Below are 22807 nucleotides of genomic sequence, written 5' to 3'. Positions count from 1 at the left end.
TTGGCACCGTGCCCGGGATTTGTACCTGCCTTGTGCCCTGTGTTGGCTGGGATTGGCTCCAGCAGACCCCCGTGACCCTGTGTTTGGATTCAGCGGGTTGGAAAATGGATGGATGGATGAAATCTACCACCTGTCCTTTAGACCCAGTCCTGACAAAACTATAGGAATGCGCCATGGCTGCTCTGGCAGCAACAGTTCTTAGCATTAGACTAGCACACTTCCTAATGAACATGGCTGTCTGTTGAAATGACAGTGACTCTGTCCATCCATTTATCCATCTCAGTCACTCTCCTTCCTGTGTGTATGCTGGTGGAAGAGCAGCCCAATTCAGGAAAGGCAAACCTAGGGGCCCGCCAGACAGGAGAGTTGTCCCTCGTGCTATAGGTTGATGCCAATAGAAATATCCTGTTTCCAAAGAGCGCAATCACCATCGAGTGTCTTGAGATGCCCATGTTGACCTTGAGTGGACACTTCAAGTGGTCCTTCCAGTGTTTCCTCTGGCCTCCCCGAGGTTGGAATCCTTCAGCAAGTTCTCCATACAGGACCATCTGGGGAAGCTGAGACTCCTCTATATGGATAACTTGTCTGATCCAGCGGAAGACATGGCTGAGTAGCATGGACTCAATGCTGATTGTTGAGTAGTGTCCTGAATTTTGGTGTGTGGAATCCTGTCCTCCCAAGTTATGCCCAGGATCTTCTGGACTCAGCAGATGTGGAATGCTGAAGTCCAGCAGAGCTAGGATGCAGCCTTGCTTGATACCAACACTGATTTTGAAGAGAGCAGATGTTTCAAATCCAACAAGGACCTTCACCTTCATTCCTCATTCATTGGAAGAAACAGAGCATGGTGAGGAATTTCAAGGGACATTTGAACAAAGCACTACACAAAGTATCTCACAATTGATGGTGCCAAATGCTTTCTGCAGGTCGTTGAAGGCAAAGCTGATGATGATGTGTCAAGAAGGACCCTAAATTCCTTTGATGACGCTGTAGAACTCATATATTTTGTACTCATTGGCGCAGTGTTTGATTCCAGAAGCCTAGTTGATCCACCTGTCATTCTGGATTTCGTAGGCCTGCGTTGTGTAATCGGTCTAATTTTTTCAACTTCCACCATCCTTTGGTATTGGCCACATCCATGAAGCTACAGGGGATGTTCTCTAAGGTGGTTGGTAGTGGTCAAATCCATGAGTGTATGGACATTCCAAGAATCAAGGAGGACTAGGTACAGAAAAAAAGTGTGAGGTAGATGGAAGGAAGAAAGAGCATGTGCAAGGGAGTTGTTGACAAAAAAATTGCTGTGTGAGTCCTTAAACGAACCAGCGACACAATACCCATCCTGCTTTGCCTTCACTGACTCCCTGTGTCTTACAGGATTGCATGTAAAATTCTATTAATAACCAACAAAGCTTTAAATGCCTTGCACTGGACTACATCAGTGATCTTCTCCATCACTATGCTCCTGTTCACCCACTAAGGTCCTCTGATTCTGGTAGTCTTGCTGTGCCTCACACTAACCTGTACTCAATGGGTGACAGATCTTTCAGCTGTATAGCGCTCAGACTTTGGAATGAGCTCCCGAAATTAATTAGATCAGCTGACTCCATTCATTCTTTTAACAAACAATGTAAAACTCAGGAAGACTTTTAACTTAACATAACATTCTGCCCCTTATTTCAGTTTACCTCTCTGTCCAGATGCTCAGGATAATTTGTGTGTGTGTTATATCACAAATTATGTCATTTGTTCAGACTTTTATTCTTGTATTGAGTTTAGTATTTTACTCTCGTTTATTGTCTTTTATTCTGTTTAATGTTTTGTCTATCCTGCATCTGTTTTAGTGTTCTATGCAGTAAAATATTTGAATTCAATGTTATATATACCCTGCTGTTCTTTCTGAGACTCTGTGAAGCTAATTAAGCATGAGAAAGGTGCTATATGGCCCCCATATATGCAGTGACCCCCATAATTATCCATAATTCACACACTAGCTTAGCGCCAGAGAATCTGTGTGGAGATGGGAGAAACTTCCAGAAGGACAAGCATCACTGCAACACTTCACCAATCTGGTATTTGGCAAGATTGGGTGTTAGTGCCTCCAAGTTATTCGGATCATCTGATACCTATGTAAGGGATCTGTTGTTGATGATGGATTTGGCTTCACACATCACTGTTTGAAGGCTTTCATTGTTGGTTAAGTACTGAGTTTAGGACCTTTTTTATGCTTCTAATTTGTCTTTCCCACAGACCACCTTAATGGGAGTCTAATGGTGGATTAAAAATCCATTTGATTTCTTTCTTCTTCATGGCATTGTACATTTTTTCTTGGTCAGAATTTTTAACTGATTCTCGTAGCTCTCTTTCTGCTCCAATAAAGTTTGTTCCATTATCTGAGTGCATAATTTTAATCTGCCCTCTTCTGCAAATAGGTCGACGTATGGCATTGATACAGAAATCAGTGTCCAAGCTGTGTACAATTTCTATATGTACAGCCCTTATTGTTAGGCAAGTGAAAATGACTGTACTCCTCTTGACTAAGCTTTGTCCTCTTTTTATTTGAAAAGGTCCAAAATAATCAACTCCAGTGTTGGTAAAGGGCGGCTGGTCAGGCAGTAGAAGATCTTCGGGTAAATCTTCCATTTTTTGCTAACCCGTTTTGGCATTGTATCTTCTGCAGGTTGTACACTTTGAAATCATTTTTCTGATAGCTGAATTGGCTTGAGGGATCCAAAATTTATGACACAACTGTTCTAGCATGTAGTTACATCCACAGTGTCCATGTTCTTTATGAATGTTTTGCAAAATAACGGCACCAACGTGTGAATTTTTGTGAAGAATTGTGGGGTGTTTAGCCTTTTCTGGCATAGCAACTTTGGTTTGCTTTGCTCCAACCTTTAGGATTCCACTTTGCAGGAGTGGATCAAGTTTGTAAATTTGGCTACTTTTCTTTACATGTTGATTTTTATGTAAGGCTTTAGTCACTTCTGGATAAGCTTGTAATTGACCGATGTCGAATAATTTCCTTTTTTACTTTAGACAAGTCTTCTAAGGAAAAATGGCTTTATCTTCATTGTTAATTTATATTACTTCATATGTTCTGTGATTAGTGTTTTTTGTCTTTCTGGGTTGTGTTCAGTTTAGATGACCATGCCTTGGAATGCCTTTCTTTTGTCTTTTAGATGCAATAGCACCTCTTTGAACTTAAGGAACCATGCTACTGCTTTCTTCAGACTTAGCCATTCTGAATGGTAGCCTATAAGTTCTTTTACTGTTTTGGTTTTCTCTTCTGCACTTGTTGAGTTTACTACACAGCCTTTGACTTCTATATCATCCTTAATAAGCAAGTCCCCTTCATCTGGTCTTTTTGGCCATTCATGTTCTGGCTTTAAGAGGACGTTTGGGCCTTGAATCCATATCTTTCTTTTGATGAAACCTTCAATGGTCGATCCTCGTGATGCCTGGTCTGCTGGATTTAGAGTAGATGTGACATATCTCCATTGCGAGGGCTGTGTGTCCTCCCTTATCACTGTAACTCTGTTGACAACAAAGGTTTTGTAGCGGACACTTTCATTTGTAATGTACCTTAATACGGTGGTCCTATCAGTCCAAAAGGTTGTCTCTTGCAGGGGAATTTGCAGTTCACATTTTAGCATTTTATCTATTTTGGCTGCTACCACAGCTGCTGTTAATTCCAAACTTGGTATTGTTACAGGTTTCAGTGCTGCCACTCTTGACCTCCCCATTAAAAATGAACAATGTCTCTTCCATCCATCCATTATCCAACCCGCTGAATCCGAACACAGGGGTCGGCTGGAGCCAATCCTAGCCAACACAGGGCACAAGGCAGGAACCAATTCCGGGCAGGGTGCCAACCCACTGCAGGACACACACAAACACACCCACACACCAAGCACATACTAGGGCCAATTTAGAATCGCCAATCCACCTAACCTGCATGTCTTTGGACTGTGGGAGGAAACCGGAGCGCCCGGAGGAAACCCATGCAGACACGGGGAGAACATGCAAACTCCACGCAGGGAGGACCCGGGAAGCGAACCCAGGTCCCCAGGTCTCCCAACTGCGAGACAGCAGCGCTACCCACTGCACCACCGTGCTGCCCAACAATGTCTCTTATGTTCTTTATTAGTTAGGAGAAGGTAAGAAGCAGTGCCATATCCATCTTCAGAAGCGTCTCCAAAATGATACATTTATGCGGACATTATGTGACCAAAGCCAGTCAGTTTAATGCCTGTACTGAGTTTAGGACCTTTTATATGCTTCTAATTTGTCTTTCCCACATGCGGCCTTGATGGGAGGCCAATGGTGGATTAAAAATCCATTCGATTTCTTTCTTCATCATGGCATTGCAAATTTTTTTCTTGGTCAGAATTTTTAACTAATTCTCGTAGCTCTCTTTCTGTTCCAATAAAGTCTGTAATCACATTGTAATACACAAGTAGCTGCAAGTTGTCCATCCATTTTTTCCATTGCTGGAATCACTTAACTTCTACTTCTTCATCCCACCCATATTTCTGTTTACACAGTTCCCTTATGGAAGCCTCTCCTCAGTAAGAGGCATATGAAAACCTGCTTGGAGGTTGTAAAAAGACATGCAAAGGACTCTTGGACTGTTAGAAACTAGATACTGTGATCTGATGAAACCAAGATTGAACTGTTTGGCCTGTATTCTAAGTGTCATGTCTGGAGGAAACCAGGCATCACTCATCACCTGCACAATACCTTTCCAACGGTAAAATATGGTGGTGACAGTATTATACTGTGGGGTCTATTTTTCAGTGACAAGGACTGGGAGACTTCTTAGGGTTGAGGGGAAGCTGATCAGAACAAGGTACAAAATGAAAAACTGCTCTAGTGCTCTGGAACTCCGACTAGGCTGAAGGTCCCCTTTCCAACAGGACAGTAACAAGAAGCACAAAGTAAAGATAACACAGGAGTGGTTTTAGGATAACTCTTATGAATATCCTAGAATGGCCCCCCTAAAACATTAATCTCTGGAGAGAACTGAAAATAACTGTCCATCAACAGTCTATCTTCCACCTAACAGAGCCTGAGAGGGTCTGCAGTGACGAATGGCATAAAAACCCCAAATCAAGGTGTGTGTAGCTTGTCACTTCATACCCAAGAATACTCCAAGCTGTAATTGCTGCCAGAAGTGCTTCAGCTAAGTGCTGAGTAAAGGTGTCTGAGTACAGGTACTTGTGTTAATGTGATGTATTTTTTTATTTTTAATAAATAATTTTTATGCTTCTGGAGTGTAAGGGTTGTTTGATGTTTGATTTTATCGTAAGGCTGCTACATAGCAAAATGTGAAAAACGTGGTGGGGTCTGAACACTTCTGAATGCACTGTATATGTAACTGTTGAACAGTAAGTGACCTTTCCTGCCTCGGTGTATCAAATGACTTTAAAGAACTCCAGGCTTCCCTTACTCTTCTGTAACATGCATTTGAACATTTTAATACAGTCATCACAGGTAAATGTAACTACACTACACACATTATTTCATGCTAAAGATTGAAAAATGCAGCAAAATTTCTTGGTTGCTTTTCCTATGGTAGTTACCAAGAATCACAGAAAATGTAATTTCTTTTGATCAAGCAGTTTAATTACTGTCTTTGGGGAAAAATACATTTGATTCTGATCAAACATTTGGAATAATAGAAAAGCAGCTCTTTAAACCACTTCAGTGGATAAAGGATGTTTACTTGAAGTCTAAAATGGAAACATAATCACATTTTAGCTCATGGTATGTCAGACAGAGAGGATGTTTTACACCTCAAACCACAAAATTTACTGTTTATGATAATACTTCATACACCACAAAGAGATAATTTGCACATGTATTTGCAAATGCATAAACAATCTCATAACCAGTCAGACACTTTCCATTATCAAATACAATGTCAGATGTTCCTTTAATTTTAGGGCTACTAGGGGTGACAAATAATAATTTTATCAATAACTACTCAGAAAATTAAAACATTTTTCCTGTACCAAATTATTCAAACTATCGTGTCAATACTTGGGTATAACAGCTTTAACTTTACTTGTATTGAAAATTCTGGTCGATAAATATCTTACTAAAATTTTATTATGACATTTTTTCACATGAGCCTGTTTAAATGTAAATTTATTTTTTATCAATTCACTGAACATTGCTAAATATATTGACTTTAATTTAGTCACAAATCTTGGTGTATAACTGTTGTTTTTTAATCTCTGTAATCTGCTCTTTTCATTATACTTGGGGGCATGCAGAAACTGGAACGTCATCCTTAGCAGAAGAAAATTTTGAAGAAGATGAAAAAGAAGTAGATTCTCGGAAAACTAAACATAACCTGAAAACAGGTAAGAGTGTATTAATTACTTAGCAATGTTTGTGTTTTTATAGAGTTATATACCTCTAAACATTTTTTTTGCTTGTGTGTGCTTTTCTCGTGTTTTGTGAAATATTGCTACATGATAACTTTTAATGCTTCACTGGAGGGTGATACAATCTATAATTTTCAGTTACTGGATTATACTCCTCTCCCACATACCAAAGAGATGCATTTTGAGTAAACTGACAATTTAAAATTGGCCCATATGAAGAACAGTATACAGAAAAAAGCAGGAACAGTATAAAGTGACAATATGGTGGTGTGTGAAAATTTAGAGACGGCGTTTGACAGATCTGTTAACATGAAAAATGTGAGGTACAAGCATGCAAAATAGCCACCACAAAAGAGAACAAAAACAGGGTAAGAAAGAATCATGACCCGTCCACAGTAAATGGGCAGGTGACTTACCTGAGACTGACAAGAGCTCAGATGAAATGTCAGAGTGCAACAGGGAATGTAAGGAGAGGGATGAAAGAAAGAAGAAACAGTGAGTGAAGAAAAAAGTGGAGTTAAAACGAGATGAAAAAAATAAAAGAAATACAATTAAAAATGGAAGAATTGCATTGGCCAGTTTGAAAAGTGGCTAGATTTTGTTTTAGTGATAATACGTTAAACCTGATTATTCCTGTATAATGTAAGAGCCAGCATTTGTCTACTTATATGTGTCAAGACAGAGAGCATATACCCATAGGTTAAGCAGCCAGAACCGGGCTAATCTGCTGGATTTGGCACTTGAATTTTGGATAGGTTTTATCTGATATTTTCAGGCCACAGTCTGACAATAAAAAAAGAGATATAGGCATTGACAGAATAATGGAAGTTAGTGCAGGAAGTCAGGAAAGATATTTTAACTTTTTTTTTCCTTATCTTTTGCAGCAGTGTTTACTTCTGTTTTGTGGTATTTGGAGACTTTGGGTTTATGCAGGTAATTAAGAATGACAGACAGGGTTAAATACATGCAGGTGACCAGGGTACAACTTGAAAACTGGGGTAAAGTGACACTGTGAAAAATAGTGCTCAAACAGTTATGGTGAGTACCAAGAAGTAAAGTCTGAGTATTGCCACCTGGCTGACAATCAAGAATATGAGATGGACAGAAACTGCTTTGTCACCTTCCTCTTTGGGGACCTGCCCACAGAGCGGAAAAAATACTAAGAAAAAAAGAAAGAACAAAAATAAAGGAAAAGACAAAAGACCAAAACAGGAAAAAGAGCTGAAGATGAGTGCAAGTCCAGAAAGCATACAGTACAATAATGGAACTAGTCATGATAGTAATAGATTTAGAAAGTATGTTAAGTACACAGAGTATTCAAGTGCAAGATAATTAAAGTCAGTTAGTATCACAGAGAGTGGATACTATATAAACCAGTAATGAATACCAAACGTAAGGGCAACAGTTATAAGTAGATTGGGAATTAATTAATTACTTGTTATTATTAATGCAATTAATATTTTTAATATGAAAGATACACTGAATGAACTGGAGGACTTTTCAAATCAGCAGATGCAGCTGGTACAATTACATTTCAGATGGGCTCCAGTGGCTAGGTTTTTTGTAATTTGGAGAAAAAGCGCTTCTGCGGTTGTTGGTTATTATTTTTACTGCAACATATGAGAGTAGTAACTTTATTTCCAAATATGATTTCAGAATTTTAAGGGTCAAAGTACCCAACTGTTACCATAGCAATTAAATGAACTGTGATCCTGCACATTTTATCACTGTTCATCACTGATCTTGGAAGCAAATTTGTGTCTTCTCTTGATGAGCACTGTTTATATTAGTGTTGCCCATTTTAAAAAAAATGAAATGCTTGAATCTATTTATCTGTTTTTGTACCCCTTTTTAATAAACACACAAACAATGTGGAGGGCTTGACTTTTTGCCACCAGTTACTGCTTCAGCTTCATGTATGAAACATGTGTAAAAGATGGCTGGGGGGATAGATTTTAAATTGGAAAAGCTGGAACTCTGGTTAAAAATTGCTTATTTCTGAAACTAAGCACACACATGATAAATACATCTTAACAGCTATGATTTTCTTATTTGTTACTAGTTGATTACCCAGTGGCTTCGCTCACTGAGTGCAAGGGAAAAAAATAAAATGTAGTCCATAAGTTATTAAACAGTAAAACATTAACATATAAGAAGTAAAGATATATTGAGCACAACTGGAGTGTTTTGGGGTAAACTACATTTTAAAGGCGCTATAACACAACAGGTAAGTAGTACTAACAGCAGGTAAAATGTATTTGGATTATGTCTCGGTAGTAGATCCCTTGTGAAAGGCGCTACACGATTGCTGTGGTATAGAAATTACATTTTCTATGTGATCGTCCAAATTTCTGCCTGACAACCTTGCACTATGTGCCTGTGATTTGCTTATTAAAATAATTAATCACAAAAGGAACCTTGAATGTTGCGGGGTTTTAGTGACCTGAACTCACCTTAAAGGACAGTAAGTAGTCGTGCAGGGTAATTTACAAACAGAGTCCTGCTTCGATGGCGCCGATTACACTCATTCGCAAAGATTTCCACTCTCCTAGGAACCGACAGGGCACCTGAAGTGTCACAAACAGTGCGAGAAGAGAGGACGCTGCCCGAAACTGCGAAGCTCTCGACCCCGCGGCGCAGCCCGACATTCCGCGCCTCCCAGCGTCCACTCTGTTCTCATTCACATTGTTTACAGCTCGCCACAGTTAAAAGGTAGAAATTTGCAAAGCTGTTTTCCTTATCTCTTCTACTATCAAGTACTGCCAACTAAAAAAAAGTTACAATGTGGCAGTTTCCGCGACAGTCACGTGGACGAATAAATAAAACTTCTCTGTCAGAACGCGCCTGGCAGCAGACAGCTCAGCGCTATAGTCCAGACAGGAGGGCTGGGAGAGGACGACGCGGGGCGCACTTCTTGGTCATATGTAATTTCCGTTTCATATGTAATTTCCATATCGCGTGGTCATATGTAATTTCCGTTTCAAACACGAAAAGAATTTTATATATATAGATAGATAGCATGCTTATGTATTTGGTTCGTTCTTTTTGTCAGGCACAAATAGCAAAAAGTTTAGAGAAGTGGTTTAATGCATTTTATACTAAGGTATGGTGTATTCAGACATTTTTTTAAATGTCTGCAATACCAACTACAGTATATAAATTCTAGTGTTTTTTTTTCCTTTACAGAGACCTACCTTAAGCCATGGTGTGAAAAATGCAAGGCTTTGCAAGTATGTAATTTTTAACACATTTGCATATAAAAATACATTTGTGTTTTAGCTTTAAAACAATATTATTTTCTGTATGGAATATGTCTCTATATGTGCACCTTGTGGATCTGGATTTGGTGTGTTTACTGAAGAATATTTAGGTTAAGGTTTTGACCAGACCCACAATTACTCTGATTCTGAACATTTTCTTAGCAGTTTACAGGAAAGCATTGTATTAGTGCTGTGGTAGTATCCATGTGAAATATTTATTGCAGGGGAAGGTATATGTCATTTTTCTTAAGTACTGTCAGAAACTTAATACATGTAAAGCATATTTTACTTATAATAGTAGGCAGAAAGTTAAGCTTTTCTTCTTTAATAATGTTAAGATATTAAATATATAATATAAATATATAAAATTCAATAATTATATATATTGATCAAAAACCTTGATCAGAGACCTGAGGATTTTACCATTTTAAGTCGGACAAGACATGCAGGTTATGGTAACTTTATAACTTCATTGTTCAAATGAGACTATGGGAACTTTTTACCCCATAAGTTATGAAGAATAGCTCCAGATAAACAGATCTAAGTTAAAACCTGAACAATTATAATGATATATCTGCTGGATGCTTTTTGTGTATTATGTTATAGACTCTGTCCTGTGAAGAAGTATCTCCAACAAATACTTCCAAAGGGGGCTTTGTGTAAGTATTTTGAAATGCCTTTTCACAATCCATTATTTTTGGAAAAAAAATTTAAAAACAACCAACCTTATGATTATTGTTTATGTTTTTATTTTCTCAATAGCTTGAAGCTGGATAGTGAAGGGACATACCAGTGCATGGCAACTGGTTTAGTATTTGAAGTAGAAGGAATAATTATAATCACATATTCAGTACTATCCTGGAGCAAATACAGTATGCAACTGAAAAGACCATGGAAGATTGTTGGCCCACTTTTTGATATTGACTGTGATCCAGCCATTCTAAAAGCAGTTCATTTTCCCCACTCTCTGTGTTTAGGAGGTAAGGTAAACATAGTAAGTTAGTAATTACAAAATATGTGCACATTTTATTCAAATGTTTACTTTTTGTTAAAGTGGTAAGCATTGGTAAGAAATAGCGTCTCTGTTTCAAAGTAAAGTAGTAGATCTAGACTAGTGTCAAAAGTTCTCTTCTGTGGGGCTATCTCTTGTTGTGATTTGTTTATTTAAAGGAATATTTGAACTAATATATACAAGTATGTATTCAATAATTTGCTTATATTAAGTTATATTTCAGTATTCTCAATAACTGTCATAGACATGCCTATTGTGATTTTGCCTTTGTCACAAAAAACTTTATTTGTTAAAAGGCATAAAAAAGTAGCTTTGTAAATATGTAATTTGAGAAACATACATTATTAAAGCAAAGAATATAAAATTTGATTAGATCTTATTCATTACTTTTTTAGATGTTTACCTACATTGATATTGTTTCACTTTATATCAGAATTATAATAATTAACATCAACACTAACTTTGAAGGTCCCTTAACTCCTACTGTCTACTGCATTACTCGATCAATTATTCCATGTGTCTGTGGTTCTCTGTGAAAAGAATGTCCTAATGTTAGTGCAAAATTTACTTGTAACAAGTTTCCAACTGTGTTCCTGCATTCTTGTTGAACTCATTTTAAACTAACAGTCTCAATCCACTGAACTAATTAATTCCTTTTATAATTTGAACTTTTAAACAGTTGAATCATGTCACCACTTAATCTCCTTTTCCTTAAAATGGAAATGTTCATCTCTTTTAATCATTCCTCATAACTCAACTCGTGTAGCCCTGGAATCAACCTAGTCGCTCTTCTCTGGACTTTTTCTAGTGCTACCATGTCTTTTTTTTGTGTCCTGGAGACCTAAACTGTACACAGTACTTTAGATTAGGCCTCAGAGGTACGTTATAAAGCTTGAGCATAACCTCTTTTGACATGTAGTCTACACATCGTGCTATATAACTTAACATTCTTTTAGCCTTCTTAATGGCTTCTGAACATTGTCTTGAAGTTGATAATGTCGAGTCCACTACAACTCTTAAATCGTACTCATAAGATGTACTTTCAGTTTTCAGACCTCCCATTGTGTATTCAAATCTAACATTTTACTTCCTGCATGTAATACTTCATATTTACTTACAATAAATTTCGTCTGCCACAAACTTGCCCAAGAGTGTATGCTGCTCATGTCCTTCTGTCATGAATCAATGGATTTTAGCTTACCTGCCAATCCAGCTAGCTAAGTATCTTATGCAAATTTAATCAGCTTGTTATTTATTGTATAATCTTCCATCCATCCATCCATTATCCAACCCGCTATATCCTAACTACAGGGTCACGGGGGTCTGCTGGAGCCAATCCCAGCTAACACAGGGCGCAAGGCAGGAAACAAACCCCGGGCAGGGTGCCAGCCCACTGCAGGGCACACACACACACACACCCACACACCAGGGACAATTTAGGATCGCCAGTGCACCTAACCTGCACGTCTTTGGACTGTTGGAGGAAACCGGAGCACCCAAAGGAAACCCACTCAGGGAGAACATGCAAATACCATGCAGGGAGGACCCGGGAAGTGAACCCAGGCCTTCTTACTGCGAGGCAGCAGCTCTACCATTGCACCACCGTGCTGCCCTGTATATTCCTATGCAGTTAATTTGTGTATTGTTAAGCTTGGGTCACAAAGTTGCACAGGAGAGCACAGAAGGGTTTCCAAGGAGCAGAAGATTTATTGCAGTTCTGGCAGATACAAACACAAGACTCTTTCAGAAGCGGTCCTGCCACACTGGCAACAGCTGTCAAAAGTGAAACCTCGGCCCTGACTCCTGGTCAAAAGAACACAAAGTCTTCCTCTTCAAGGGGGTACAGCATCTTGGAAGCAGCGATCGGAGCAGAGGGAGTCTAGGGGAAGAGAGGACAGGAGCGTGAGACCTCAGGATGGCTGCTGCTCAGTCTTTTAAATGTTCGAAGCCAGCAAGCCTGCAGCTGATCCCGCAAAGAGGAGGTGTAAGAGTGTGTTTATTTCCAATTGAAATACTCTCTGCGGCATTGGTCACAGTATATTAAAAATAGCAGCAGCCCTAATGAAACACCACTCTTAACCAAATTCTGACAAGGTTCCTAGCACCATAACCCTCTACTTCTGTGTTTTAGCCAGTTCTTCACCCATCAATATAGTATACCCCGAACTCACACTTCTTTAAGTTCAATGCCCAATCTCTTATGTGGTACCTTATCAAATGCTTTCTGAAAGTCAAGATAAAAAATATGAAATGCATCACTCTGGCCGCATGCTTTTTGTTGCTTCCTCATAGTGTTTATGCATGTTAGTAAAACATGACCTCTCATGTCTGAACTACGCTGAATGTTCAATAAAACTCATTTTCTTGTCATATGTTTGTTCAATTTTATCCTTTAAAATTCCTTCCATTAATTTATCAGTGATACACATTAAGCTCATTGGCCTATAGTTACTTGGATCTGCTCGATTACCCTTTTTATATAACAGGATAATATTTGTCATTTTCTAGTCCTTCAGAATTTCCCCATTGCCCAGTGATTTCCTAAAAATATGTGTCAAGAGTTTATATATTTATTCACTAATTTCCTAATGCCCCTGAACAATGTGCATCATTTGTCTTGTGCTTTGTGACTTTGACACACCTATCTCTTCCTTTGTGGACTGGAATCTCTTCCTGGGCCACCTTAGGGTTGCACACTATCTCTCTATAGGACATCTGGGCCGGGGCCATTAATTCTCTACTGTAAAACAAGCCAGACAAATCCTCTCCCATTACAGTGACCATGAGCTTTGGATGCTGAATCAGCAGGCATCTACACCGCCTTCAAGGAGGACTTACTCTTTCAAGCCATATCTCTAAAAAGTCCAACATCCAACAGAACTTGCATTACGCTAGACTAATTTTTAAAATTTTGCTTTGGTTTACTAAACTGCTCAACTCTTTTTATTAAACGTAAATGATTTAACTGTAATAAAATTAATAAATTAATAGATTAAAGAAACATTGCAGTTATTTAATACATTCTGTCCCCTAAAGCTCCTGTAATACTCCACCCCGTCGACTGCTTTCTGGTTGTCATTCCTTAAAGTTATTCAACTTTACCTTTCATTGTGTATTTTCCTAACTTTATGCCCCCTGCTTTTACACCATTATGTATTCCTTCCTATTATTGAACCCTTACTGTAACGCTCTTAATTGCACTAGCTTTCCTGACTGCAAAGAACTGTTCTATCAAGTACTGTAGAACTTTTTACCCACTATTTCCTTCTTACTAAGAACACTTGTTTACTGATTATCACCCACTGGTTATTTACTCATTTGCTTGTCTGTTTCTACCACCGCTGACCCACTCTCTTAACCACTTTGAAGTCAGCCGCCTACATGTACTTAAATAAATGCTTTCTTTCTAAGAAATTAACACATGTACCCTTGCTTTCTACTAGTGACAATGCCTTACTGTGCTAGTACTACAGTATACGGCGCTCTATACATTTATTCTTTATATGCCTTAACTTCATCCCACTATGGACTCAGTTAGTTTTAACTACTCGTACCTACTACATTCGTTATTTTTTTACACAATTCATTGTTTCCACAACTACCCTGTCTACCCTTGCCAACGCTAGTTCTGAATTCAAGTAAAAAGTACAACTTAAAGTAAAGTGACTTTTCCACACACTTCTCACAAACACTCCACTACCTTTATTCCTGTGCAGGTAAAAAAAAGCAAAAAAAAACTTTCTAAAGGGAAAAAGGCTTTAAAAATTCCTGTACAGTTCCTTGGTGGCATCCAAAAAAACTTAATTCTTAGGAAATTATTAGCTCCCTGTGTATTACTGGAACAATAGCACCATGTCCAAATATGTTTATGCAGCCATTGTATTTTGAATGCACAAACATATCAGTAATGAACTCAGGGCCGGATTTTCCTATAGGCTAACTAGGCTTCAGCCTAGGGCCTCAAGATCAAGACGGGCCTACATTCAAATTGTTAGCAAAATTTTATTATCTCTCATGTAATTTACAAACTTAAAAATGGAAGGTGAAAGGGCCTCATAAGTGGAATAGCCTAGGGCCTCTTTTCATATAAATCCGGCCCTGAATGAACTTGAGAATATCTGTAAAATCTCCATGGTTATAATTTTCAGTACATCACTTGTCATCTTTTATTTATTCTTATTCATTCATCTGTTCATATTTTTGTTATTATAGAATTATTCTAATGATGATACAGTATTTAATGGGCTGGTTGTTTGAATAATTTCTTGTTCTGAAATTATTAAAAATTATAATAATTTATCTGTAGATCATGATGCACACATGAAGCTGGGAATTCTCCATTTTAAGAAAAATACAGCCATAATTGAGCCTTCACATGACCATTCTGGGTCCCATGTCAAGTGGAATGTTACTTCACTGTCTCCCATGGGTCCGATTGCTGAGACATCAGAGCCAGCAGGACATCACGGTGTTGTTCTTATTTATATGGTGGTGGGGCGTGGATCTTCAACATCCTTTCGCATTCATTTTTCTGCAAATAATAACTCTGAAATACAGGTAAAGAATTTATTTTTTTTTTTTGTTTTGACTAATACTACATATTAACCAAATATACTTGCTATATGAATATGAATTATGGCACATCAGATACCAGATGGAGGTACATAAAAATTAATTTGATGTAATGAGAATCATTTGTGAGTGTAATGGCCTAGCTTTGAACATATGGACTTTAAAGGAAAATCTCATCGAATTACCTCATTCAGGATTAACAATTCAGGATTAGTTATTAAAATTATATTTAATTGAAACACAGTATTAATCAAGTAAATACGGACACTGACCTCAGGAATTTTAACAAATTCATCTCTTGTATATATTTCTCTTCTGGTTCGTCCTGCTTCCATTTCAAAACCAGTCCTTCCCACACGCAACCGACACAGCATTTCTCGATTCCTATTAGTCCTCTTCCATGTCATGCACTGTACTGGCCTGCTGAGCGTAATACATCCAACAAGTACTTGAGGTGCTGCCACAACGGTAAAGTAGTTTTACCACCTTTGCGGGAGCCACCAGTGTCTTTACAGCAGCTTCTTACACAGCAAACATCAGAAGCTAAAAATTATCGTGAACACATTTGAGAATATAACTCTTCTATATCGTTTGCTTCCATGGGTGCACAGATAATTTAACCTCCTGGCCACGGACCATACTGTTTTTAAATACATGGGCAAATTTATCGTCAAATCTCTCCACTATACGCTAACACTTCTGCCTCTCCAGGGGCCTCATGTATAATGCCGTGCGTAGAACTCACACTATAACATGGCGTAAGCACAAAAGCGGGATTGTGCGTACGCACAGAAAAATCCAGATGCAGGAATCTGTGCGCACGCATACTTTCACGTTCTTCCACTACATAAATCCCGACCAGAGTGAAAAGTAACGTACGTGCACGCGCCTTATGTCCCGCCCCAACTCCTCCCAGAATTACGCCTCTTTGAATATGCAAATCAATATAAATAGCCTTCTGTGAAAAGACAATGGGAAAAGCACAGGGGAAAATATAAGAATTTCAGCGAATACCAAGTGGAGGCAAAGGAAAAACGTACTATTTGTTGGTTTAAACAGTGGTATAATCAACAAAAGAAAGTTGATCGAGTGACAGAGTGTCGGAAAAACTCGAACGATCAAATTCACAAAGTCGCACAGTGCCCGAAATAAAAAAGAAATCGTATATCAAAGTCGCCGTGAAAAGGCAAGTCGTAGCCCACCGTCTGAGTGTCATATGAAAGCGTATTAGGGTACAAACAAAAAACATAGGCACACAGTGGGAAAAAAGCACGAAATGTCAACTTTAATCTCGAAATTTCCACTTTAATCACGTAGTTTATTTTGCCATTAAAGTAGAACATCATAAACTTCATCTTAAAATCGTTTATTTTACTAGTTTCTCAAGTAGCATGTTAAATGCTTTGTTCGGTGTTTGATCTTCTATGTGCTCTATGTGTGTGAATCACTACGTGCTTCCGTTCTTTCTCTTTCTCCGACAGGACACAGAATGCATTACATTCGAGATATTACAGCTCTCTGAATAATTAAAATACTGAGATGTATACGTGATATCATTTTCATGATGATAGGAATGAAAGCATGTTATTAAACATGGGAACACGGTGGCGCAGTGCTTGTTCATATCTCACGCAAGAGGCTTGCTACACCATGTGCGACCTTCGATGAAATAATTTATTACAGAAGTACTGTCTCTTTCAAACGTACTAACCTCCAATTCCTGTCCATACTTTTCTTTCTCCAATCGCCACACAATCAGCTCTGTAATAGACGTTAAGCCATTGAAACAGACGTTAAGAACATTGAAATATCTTCGTAGTACATGTTTCATTATTCTATTCGTCTATCCTTCCAGTGTCGCGTCAGCACCAGCAAGAATACAGCGCAAGGCAGGAGCTATCCTTGAACTAGCTATACGCTGCGGCACCGTGTCCTCACATGTTTAATTATTAACAATACAGATTATTTAAATGAAGTTAAAGTTTTATCTGTATACTATAAGCAACATATTTTGCTGCATTTCATCTTAAAAATGATATTGTCATCATACGCGCTTTATAAAGTAGTGCAGGTTGTGCAATATTATAACTGTAGTGTAAGTTTACAGTGAGGTGATTGTACTTATAAGTACAAACAGTTCTGCAAGGAGCACTTGATGGACTGATTGAGTGCGTTTATAGTTCTTGGGATGAAACTGTTTCTGAAATGCGAGGTCCGTACAGGAAAGGCTTTGACGCTTTTTGCTGTGGTTGAGGTAGTGTGTACTTGAAACTGTATACCGATAATTCTCTTTCCGATCATCTGCTGCTGTGATTCACACTCAGATACAGTGATATAAATACTCCGAGTGGTGCAGTGAGAGTAATATGGAAAAAGATGATCCGCAGTGGCAACCCTTAACGGGAGCAGCAAAAAGAAGAACAAGATGCAGTGAGAGTAACAACGCTAAAGCAGTTATGGTATTTGGAATACTATGGCAATTCCCTGGCCCATTATATCGCTACAGGTTAATTACGCTCAGATGCATTACACTAATAAACAATATGCAGTTAATTTCAGTGTATTTATAAAGCCGCGTCAGGAATGTGGGTCTAATAAAGAAAGGGTGATCACACAGGAACAGTAGCACTGCTTTGACGCTGGGTGCCGCCAGTCTGCAAAACCGAGCGGAGAAATTGCGTACGCCAAGGTATGAGTTACCGTGGAAATGTGCGTGGCTTTACGCCAAGTTTAGGTTTTATACATCGCGATTTGAGCGTGGAAAGGTTTGTACGCAACATTTCTGTGCGTACGCACCATTTATACATGAGGCCCCAGGTTATGGACAGTTGTATGTTTTTGGCACAGTGCAAGCTACTGAAGTACGCTTACAAAATAAATATGCAGCAAACATGTACTTCTCCAGCTAGATTCCATGATCGGAACCATCAACCCCTTCGCTAAATCACACAAACACATGCATGAAATCGCTCAGTCCAATCCAACAGCATCTGTACGAATGGTTTTCAAGGAAAACCCTAGGCAGGATTTACGACGATACAATGCCCCGACATGTCACACCGATGCTGCAGTGATTTTCGTCGGAGAAGATAGCAAACCGCCTACCGAAAGGGACATTTGCATCTATCCCATAGGCAACTCCTGTAAACAGATTTCCACGCTCAATATGAATTGCGATCCTGTGGTTTACCCACTTTTATTCCCTTACAGAGACATTGGCTGGCACAAAGATTTACAACATGTTCCCGATAAAAGAACCGGCAAACAAATAAGGCTTACTCAATGCCAATTTTACGCATACGGATTAACAATGAGGAATACATTTAGTATTTTGCACTCCGGCGGCAAACTATTCCAACAGTACGTCGTAGATGCATATGTTAAAACAGAGGGCGCGCGTCTCAACTATCTCAGATTACATCAACAAGATCTGGGCGTGGAACAATACAAAGGACTTTCAGATGCACTGCATGCAAACGCTGAAAATAACAACGTACGTGTAGGCAAAATGATCATATTACCGTCCACATTTCCAGGAAGTCCAAGATACATGCATCAAAACTATCAGGATGCCATGACCATAGTACGTAAATTCGGAAAGCCTCATTTATTTATCACTTTCACATGTAATCCTGCTTGGCCGGAAATTCTACATGCACACTGCGTCTTTGAATAAGTATTTGTTTCTTCTTGATTTCTGAATTCCTTTCTCACCGTTTTCCATTCCTATTCTTACACTGCCGTATGCTACTGCGGGTGTCGGCTAGTTAAAATGTATTGCACCTTTCCTTGTTTTATGTATGTAATATTGCATGTAAACATATTCTTTTGCCTTTGAGCAACACAAAAATATATAATGAAAAAGTGAAAATAACATTTTTTAGATGCTAATAAATTAAGTATTAATTAAAAAAAACATAAAATTACATTTTCAATAAAAGTTCTCCTTTTGCTGTAAAAAGCTTAACAAGCTTTTTCTGAAATACATGCCAAAAATTCTGTAAGAAAAGATAACTTTAGAGAGAAGAGAACCATTTACAACTTTAAAGAAGGATTTTAAAATCCAGTAAAATTCATAGGTAGAACCCAATGTGGCAGTCCGAGGACTAAAGTAAAACTGTTAACATGTTGTGGAGGTAGTATCTAAAGTGCCAGGCTAAAGTTAAAATCATTAATAAATCAGTCTTGTTTTGCTTTTTGCAGCATTAAAACTCAAGAAATAACTTTTTTCAGAATTTTAAGTAAAATTTTCAGTCTTTCAATATTTTTCCATATGAAAGCATTTAATTAAATGAAGATGGATCTTTAGGTTTTATTGATATGTACAGTTGTATTTTATCAGTAAATGAAAGAAGATCAATACATTTTATCAATCAGATGTCTTATTAGTATCATATAAACTGAAAATAATTACTGTCTGAACACTATTCCCAAGGATAACATTCATGTATATAATATGTTTTAGGCCCTGCCCAGTATTCGCCTATACTTCTAATGTTTGGTAAAATTCTTTTATTGCTCCAGAAAAAAAATTTACCATAATTTGTTATAGCAATTACCCATAAGCAGCAAGGCTCATTACTTAATATCTTGAATTGAAAAGACTTCTATAATAATTTGATCAATGTGCTTTAATATTTTTTGTTTAATTGGTTGTTTTGGGATAGTTTGCAAATAAGTTTTACTGTTGTACTTATGTTGTATGCTTGTATTCACATGCTATTTTTGTGAGCCTCAGTAAATTAAATGACATGCAGCTGATGTTATTATGGTAATAAAGTAAACTAAGTGATAATTTCAAGTAAACTCACTATTGTAAGCCTAGCCTGTATAATGGAATTGCTTACCTATGTACCATACTTCCTTAACCCCCATCACTTTCTAACACTGGCCTCCTTTCCTGCCACCAGTTGAGCACTTGATCTCTTTAGCTTTCAGTTCTCACACAAAACTACTGGGATCAGGGTGTGTTTCTATAAAGTCTCTCAAGTCACATTTCCCTTCGGCATTCAGAGACCTCAGTACATCTTTACCTTCTGTAACATTGAAAAGGACGGGCCACATAGGCCATCATCAACATGCCTACTCTATATAAGGCAGCACTGCCTCTGCTTTCTTTGGCAGAAAAAGATGTTGCCACTTCTAGTATTTCTTTCTTGGATTCTCTCCTATTCAGACAGCATCAGACATCCCTGCCACTTGGTGAGTATCAGTACTGTAGTGACTTAGGAAGCATAATTTGCTTCCTTCCAAACCACCAGTCTTATGCTATTGCCTTTGATTGTCATTCTGTTGGAGCATGCAGCACACATGCATAGGAAACAATTACCTACAAGTCGCCTTTTCTTGCAGAGACAGAATTCCTTTAAGTTGTGTTTTTCTGCAATGGTATTGTTCTGCTCTGCCTGCTTCTTACTATTTCTTCCTGCATTCACATCCTTGTTTCCTAGGCCACTCATCTCACAGTGCAACTAAATATTCAGGCTTATGTTGTGCAGTTGATAGTATTATCAAAATATACATTAAATATGAAAGTTCTATTACTTTTGTATTTTTAGAATTCAAAGTTATTAGAAAATGATACATTTACATTAGTTATAGCAAAAGTCATGTTGATAGTTTTTCAGTGCAAGAGGTCTCTTCTTGTGTTATCAGTTATAATTTCCTTATTTTGTTCTCAGGTTTTGCTTGTTTTATGGCAAATGTCCTAGGGCAGTATCAACAGAGGCTGTAATGGAAGGCAAAGATAGGAAGTTCTTGATACTGCATATGTGTTTGTGTGGTCCTCAAATAAAATGGAATGGGAAAAGCACTTAGAGGTGTTGTAATATGGATAACCAAAACAAAAGTGTTTTTTTTTTTAAAACAGAAAAGTGCATGGAAAACACAAAGATGAAACAGTGCAATAATGTGGTGAAACATTAAACCAAAAGCCTGAGGAATTGTGTATTATTATAGTATTGGTCCTGAGTAAAGGAGTTAGCACAGGGCTTCACAAGTAGTTGTATTCATTAATCCTATAAAGGCGATTTAAAGCTGATTCATTGAAAGTAAGAAACTGGCCAAAAAGTTGGTATGAAAGCTAAAAATTTACATTGATTTATTATACAGTAAGTATAAAAGCATCTATAGGAGCTACAAAAAAAGTCAGTGTGTTCAGTGGTAACTTAGGTCCATCACATAACTTTTTTTTATTTTAATAGTTTCCGTCTGTAGTTTGCTTACTTCAAAAAGCAGTTAATGCTGGTCATTCATTTCATATTGGTAAGTTAATGGCGATATGCAGGTGGACAACAGTGTAGGCTTTTTGTAAAAATGACAAGGCTGTGCATTTCAGAGCTATTTTCATGTGTGTATACACAGTAGAGTAAAATGCATACTTGACCAAGTGTATGACAGTGGGGCCAATGTCACTGCATAGATGATGTCAAATGTGATATCATAATAGGTAACGATTGACATCACTGCATAAGCCAGTTCTGGACTTACACATTTTTCTGAAAATTATGTACATGAAAATAAATATAGGGGAAAATGTGTTTTGTTAATGCAGTTTGGCTAAACATAACCAACGATGAGAGAAAAAGTTGTACTCTAAAATAAAAAATGTAATCCCGCAAGGTATTGAAATTGTTTTTACAAACAGTTTAAGGAAAGAAAATACATAGAAGCTACTATCTCAGATGACATCACAGTTTTGCTGGTGCTCATATTGAAACTGCGTGGGGGTTGATGAAATAATCTGCCATAGAGCATGATGGGAATTGTAGTCATCAAGTCTTGATTACTAAAAGGTTGGAGAAGAGATGAATATATGGGGGTGGGGGAGGAATTATAAAGATATGTATGTTGCTGAATCAGTTACATAAATTTGACTAACTGAGAAATGGCATAGTTCAGGGGTTGTTTTTGCTAAGCTAAATTGAATGTTTTCTCGTGGACTCAGCTTTGCTGGAATTGCTGTAACATCAGTGTACACTAGAATTTGGCCAGGTCCGGGTGAACAACCTCCCTAGATTCCATGGTGTATGGTTGGATGGAAGGGTTAAATGCATGAATGAGATTGAGTAGTTTCATAAGGAAATGAGAAGAGATATCTGTAATTGTAGGCTATGAAAGTGTTTACTTAAGCATTTCACCTGTACAGCTATGTATATGATGTTATTGAAGCTGTCTGGCATGTGTGTGTCACAGCAAAAGCTGTCGATTGAGAACAAGATCAAATTTTAAAGGCCAGGTGTGCATGAGTGTTTGTGTGACAGGCAGACAACCCTTACACATTTATATATGAATATAGATTGTTATGTTGTATTAAAACTGTGTTTAAAGTTGGAAGCTAACATGCCAAATTTAATATGCTCTCTTCTCTCAATGAACTGACAAAGATGAAAAGTAGTATTCTACTCACATCAAATGCCAGTCTGCTGACAGTTAAGGTCTGTAGAGTAAAGTAATATTACAAACACTGCAGTACTTCAGATAACCCCTCATCCTCCTCCCTTGCATGTTATCGCAAGTCCACTTTTTATGTTTGTGTTGTTCATTATGTTACTTTGCTTAACAGATATTTC

The 22807-nt window shown here is 37.9% G+C and overlaps 1 protein-coding gene across 2 annotated transcripts in view; it reads left to right on the top strand.

The window, feature by feature from the left end:
• Positions 1-22807, top strand: part of si:dkeyp-97b10.3 (NACHT, LRR and PYD domains-containing protein 1b allele 5) — a 90510-nt gene that overhangs the window by 42447 nt on the left and 25256 nt on the right. For both annotated transcript variants that reach the window (XM_051923324.1, XM_028794453.2), the window contains 5 exons: positions 6279-6368; positions 9579-9622; positions 10259-10311; positions 10415-10632; positions 14971-15221. In XM_051923324.1, coding sequence (XP_051779284.1) covers positions 6279-6368; positions 9579-9622; positions 10259-10311; positions 10415-10632; positions 14971-15221 — 656 coding nt within the window. The remainder of the gene's footprint in view (positions 1-6278; positions 6369-9578; positions 9623-10258; positions 10312-10414; positions 10633-14970; positions 15222-22807) is intronic.

The sequence above is a fragment of the Erpetoichthys calabaricus genome, chromosome 2, assembly GCF_900747795.2.
Source record: "Erpetoichthys calabaricus chromosome 2, fErpCal1.3, whole genome shotgun sequence".
Classification (NCBI taxonomy): Eukaryota; Metazoa; Chordata; class Cladistia; order Polypteriformes; family Polypteridae; genus Erpetoichthys; species Erpetoichthys calabaricus.
The sequence above is the reverse complement of the archived record's forward strand: the minus strand, read 5'-3'. Positions and strand labels throughout refer to the sequence as shown.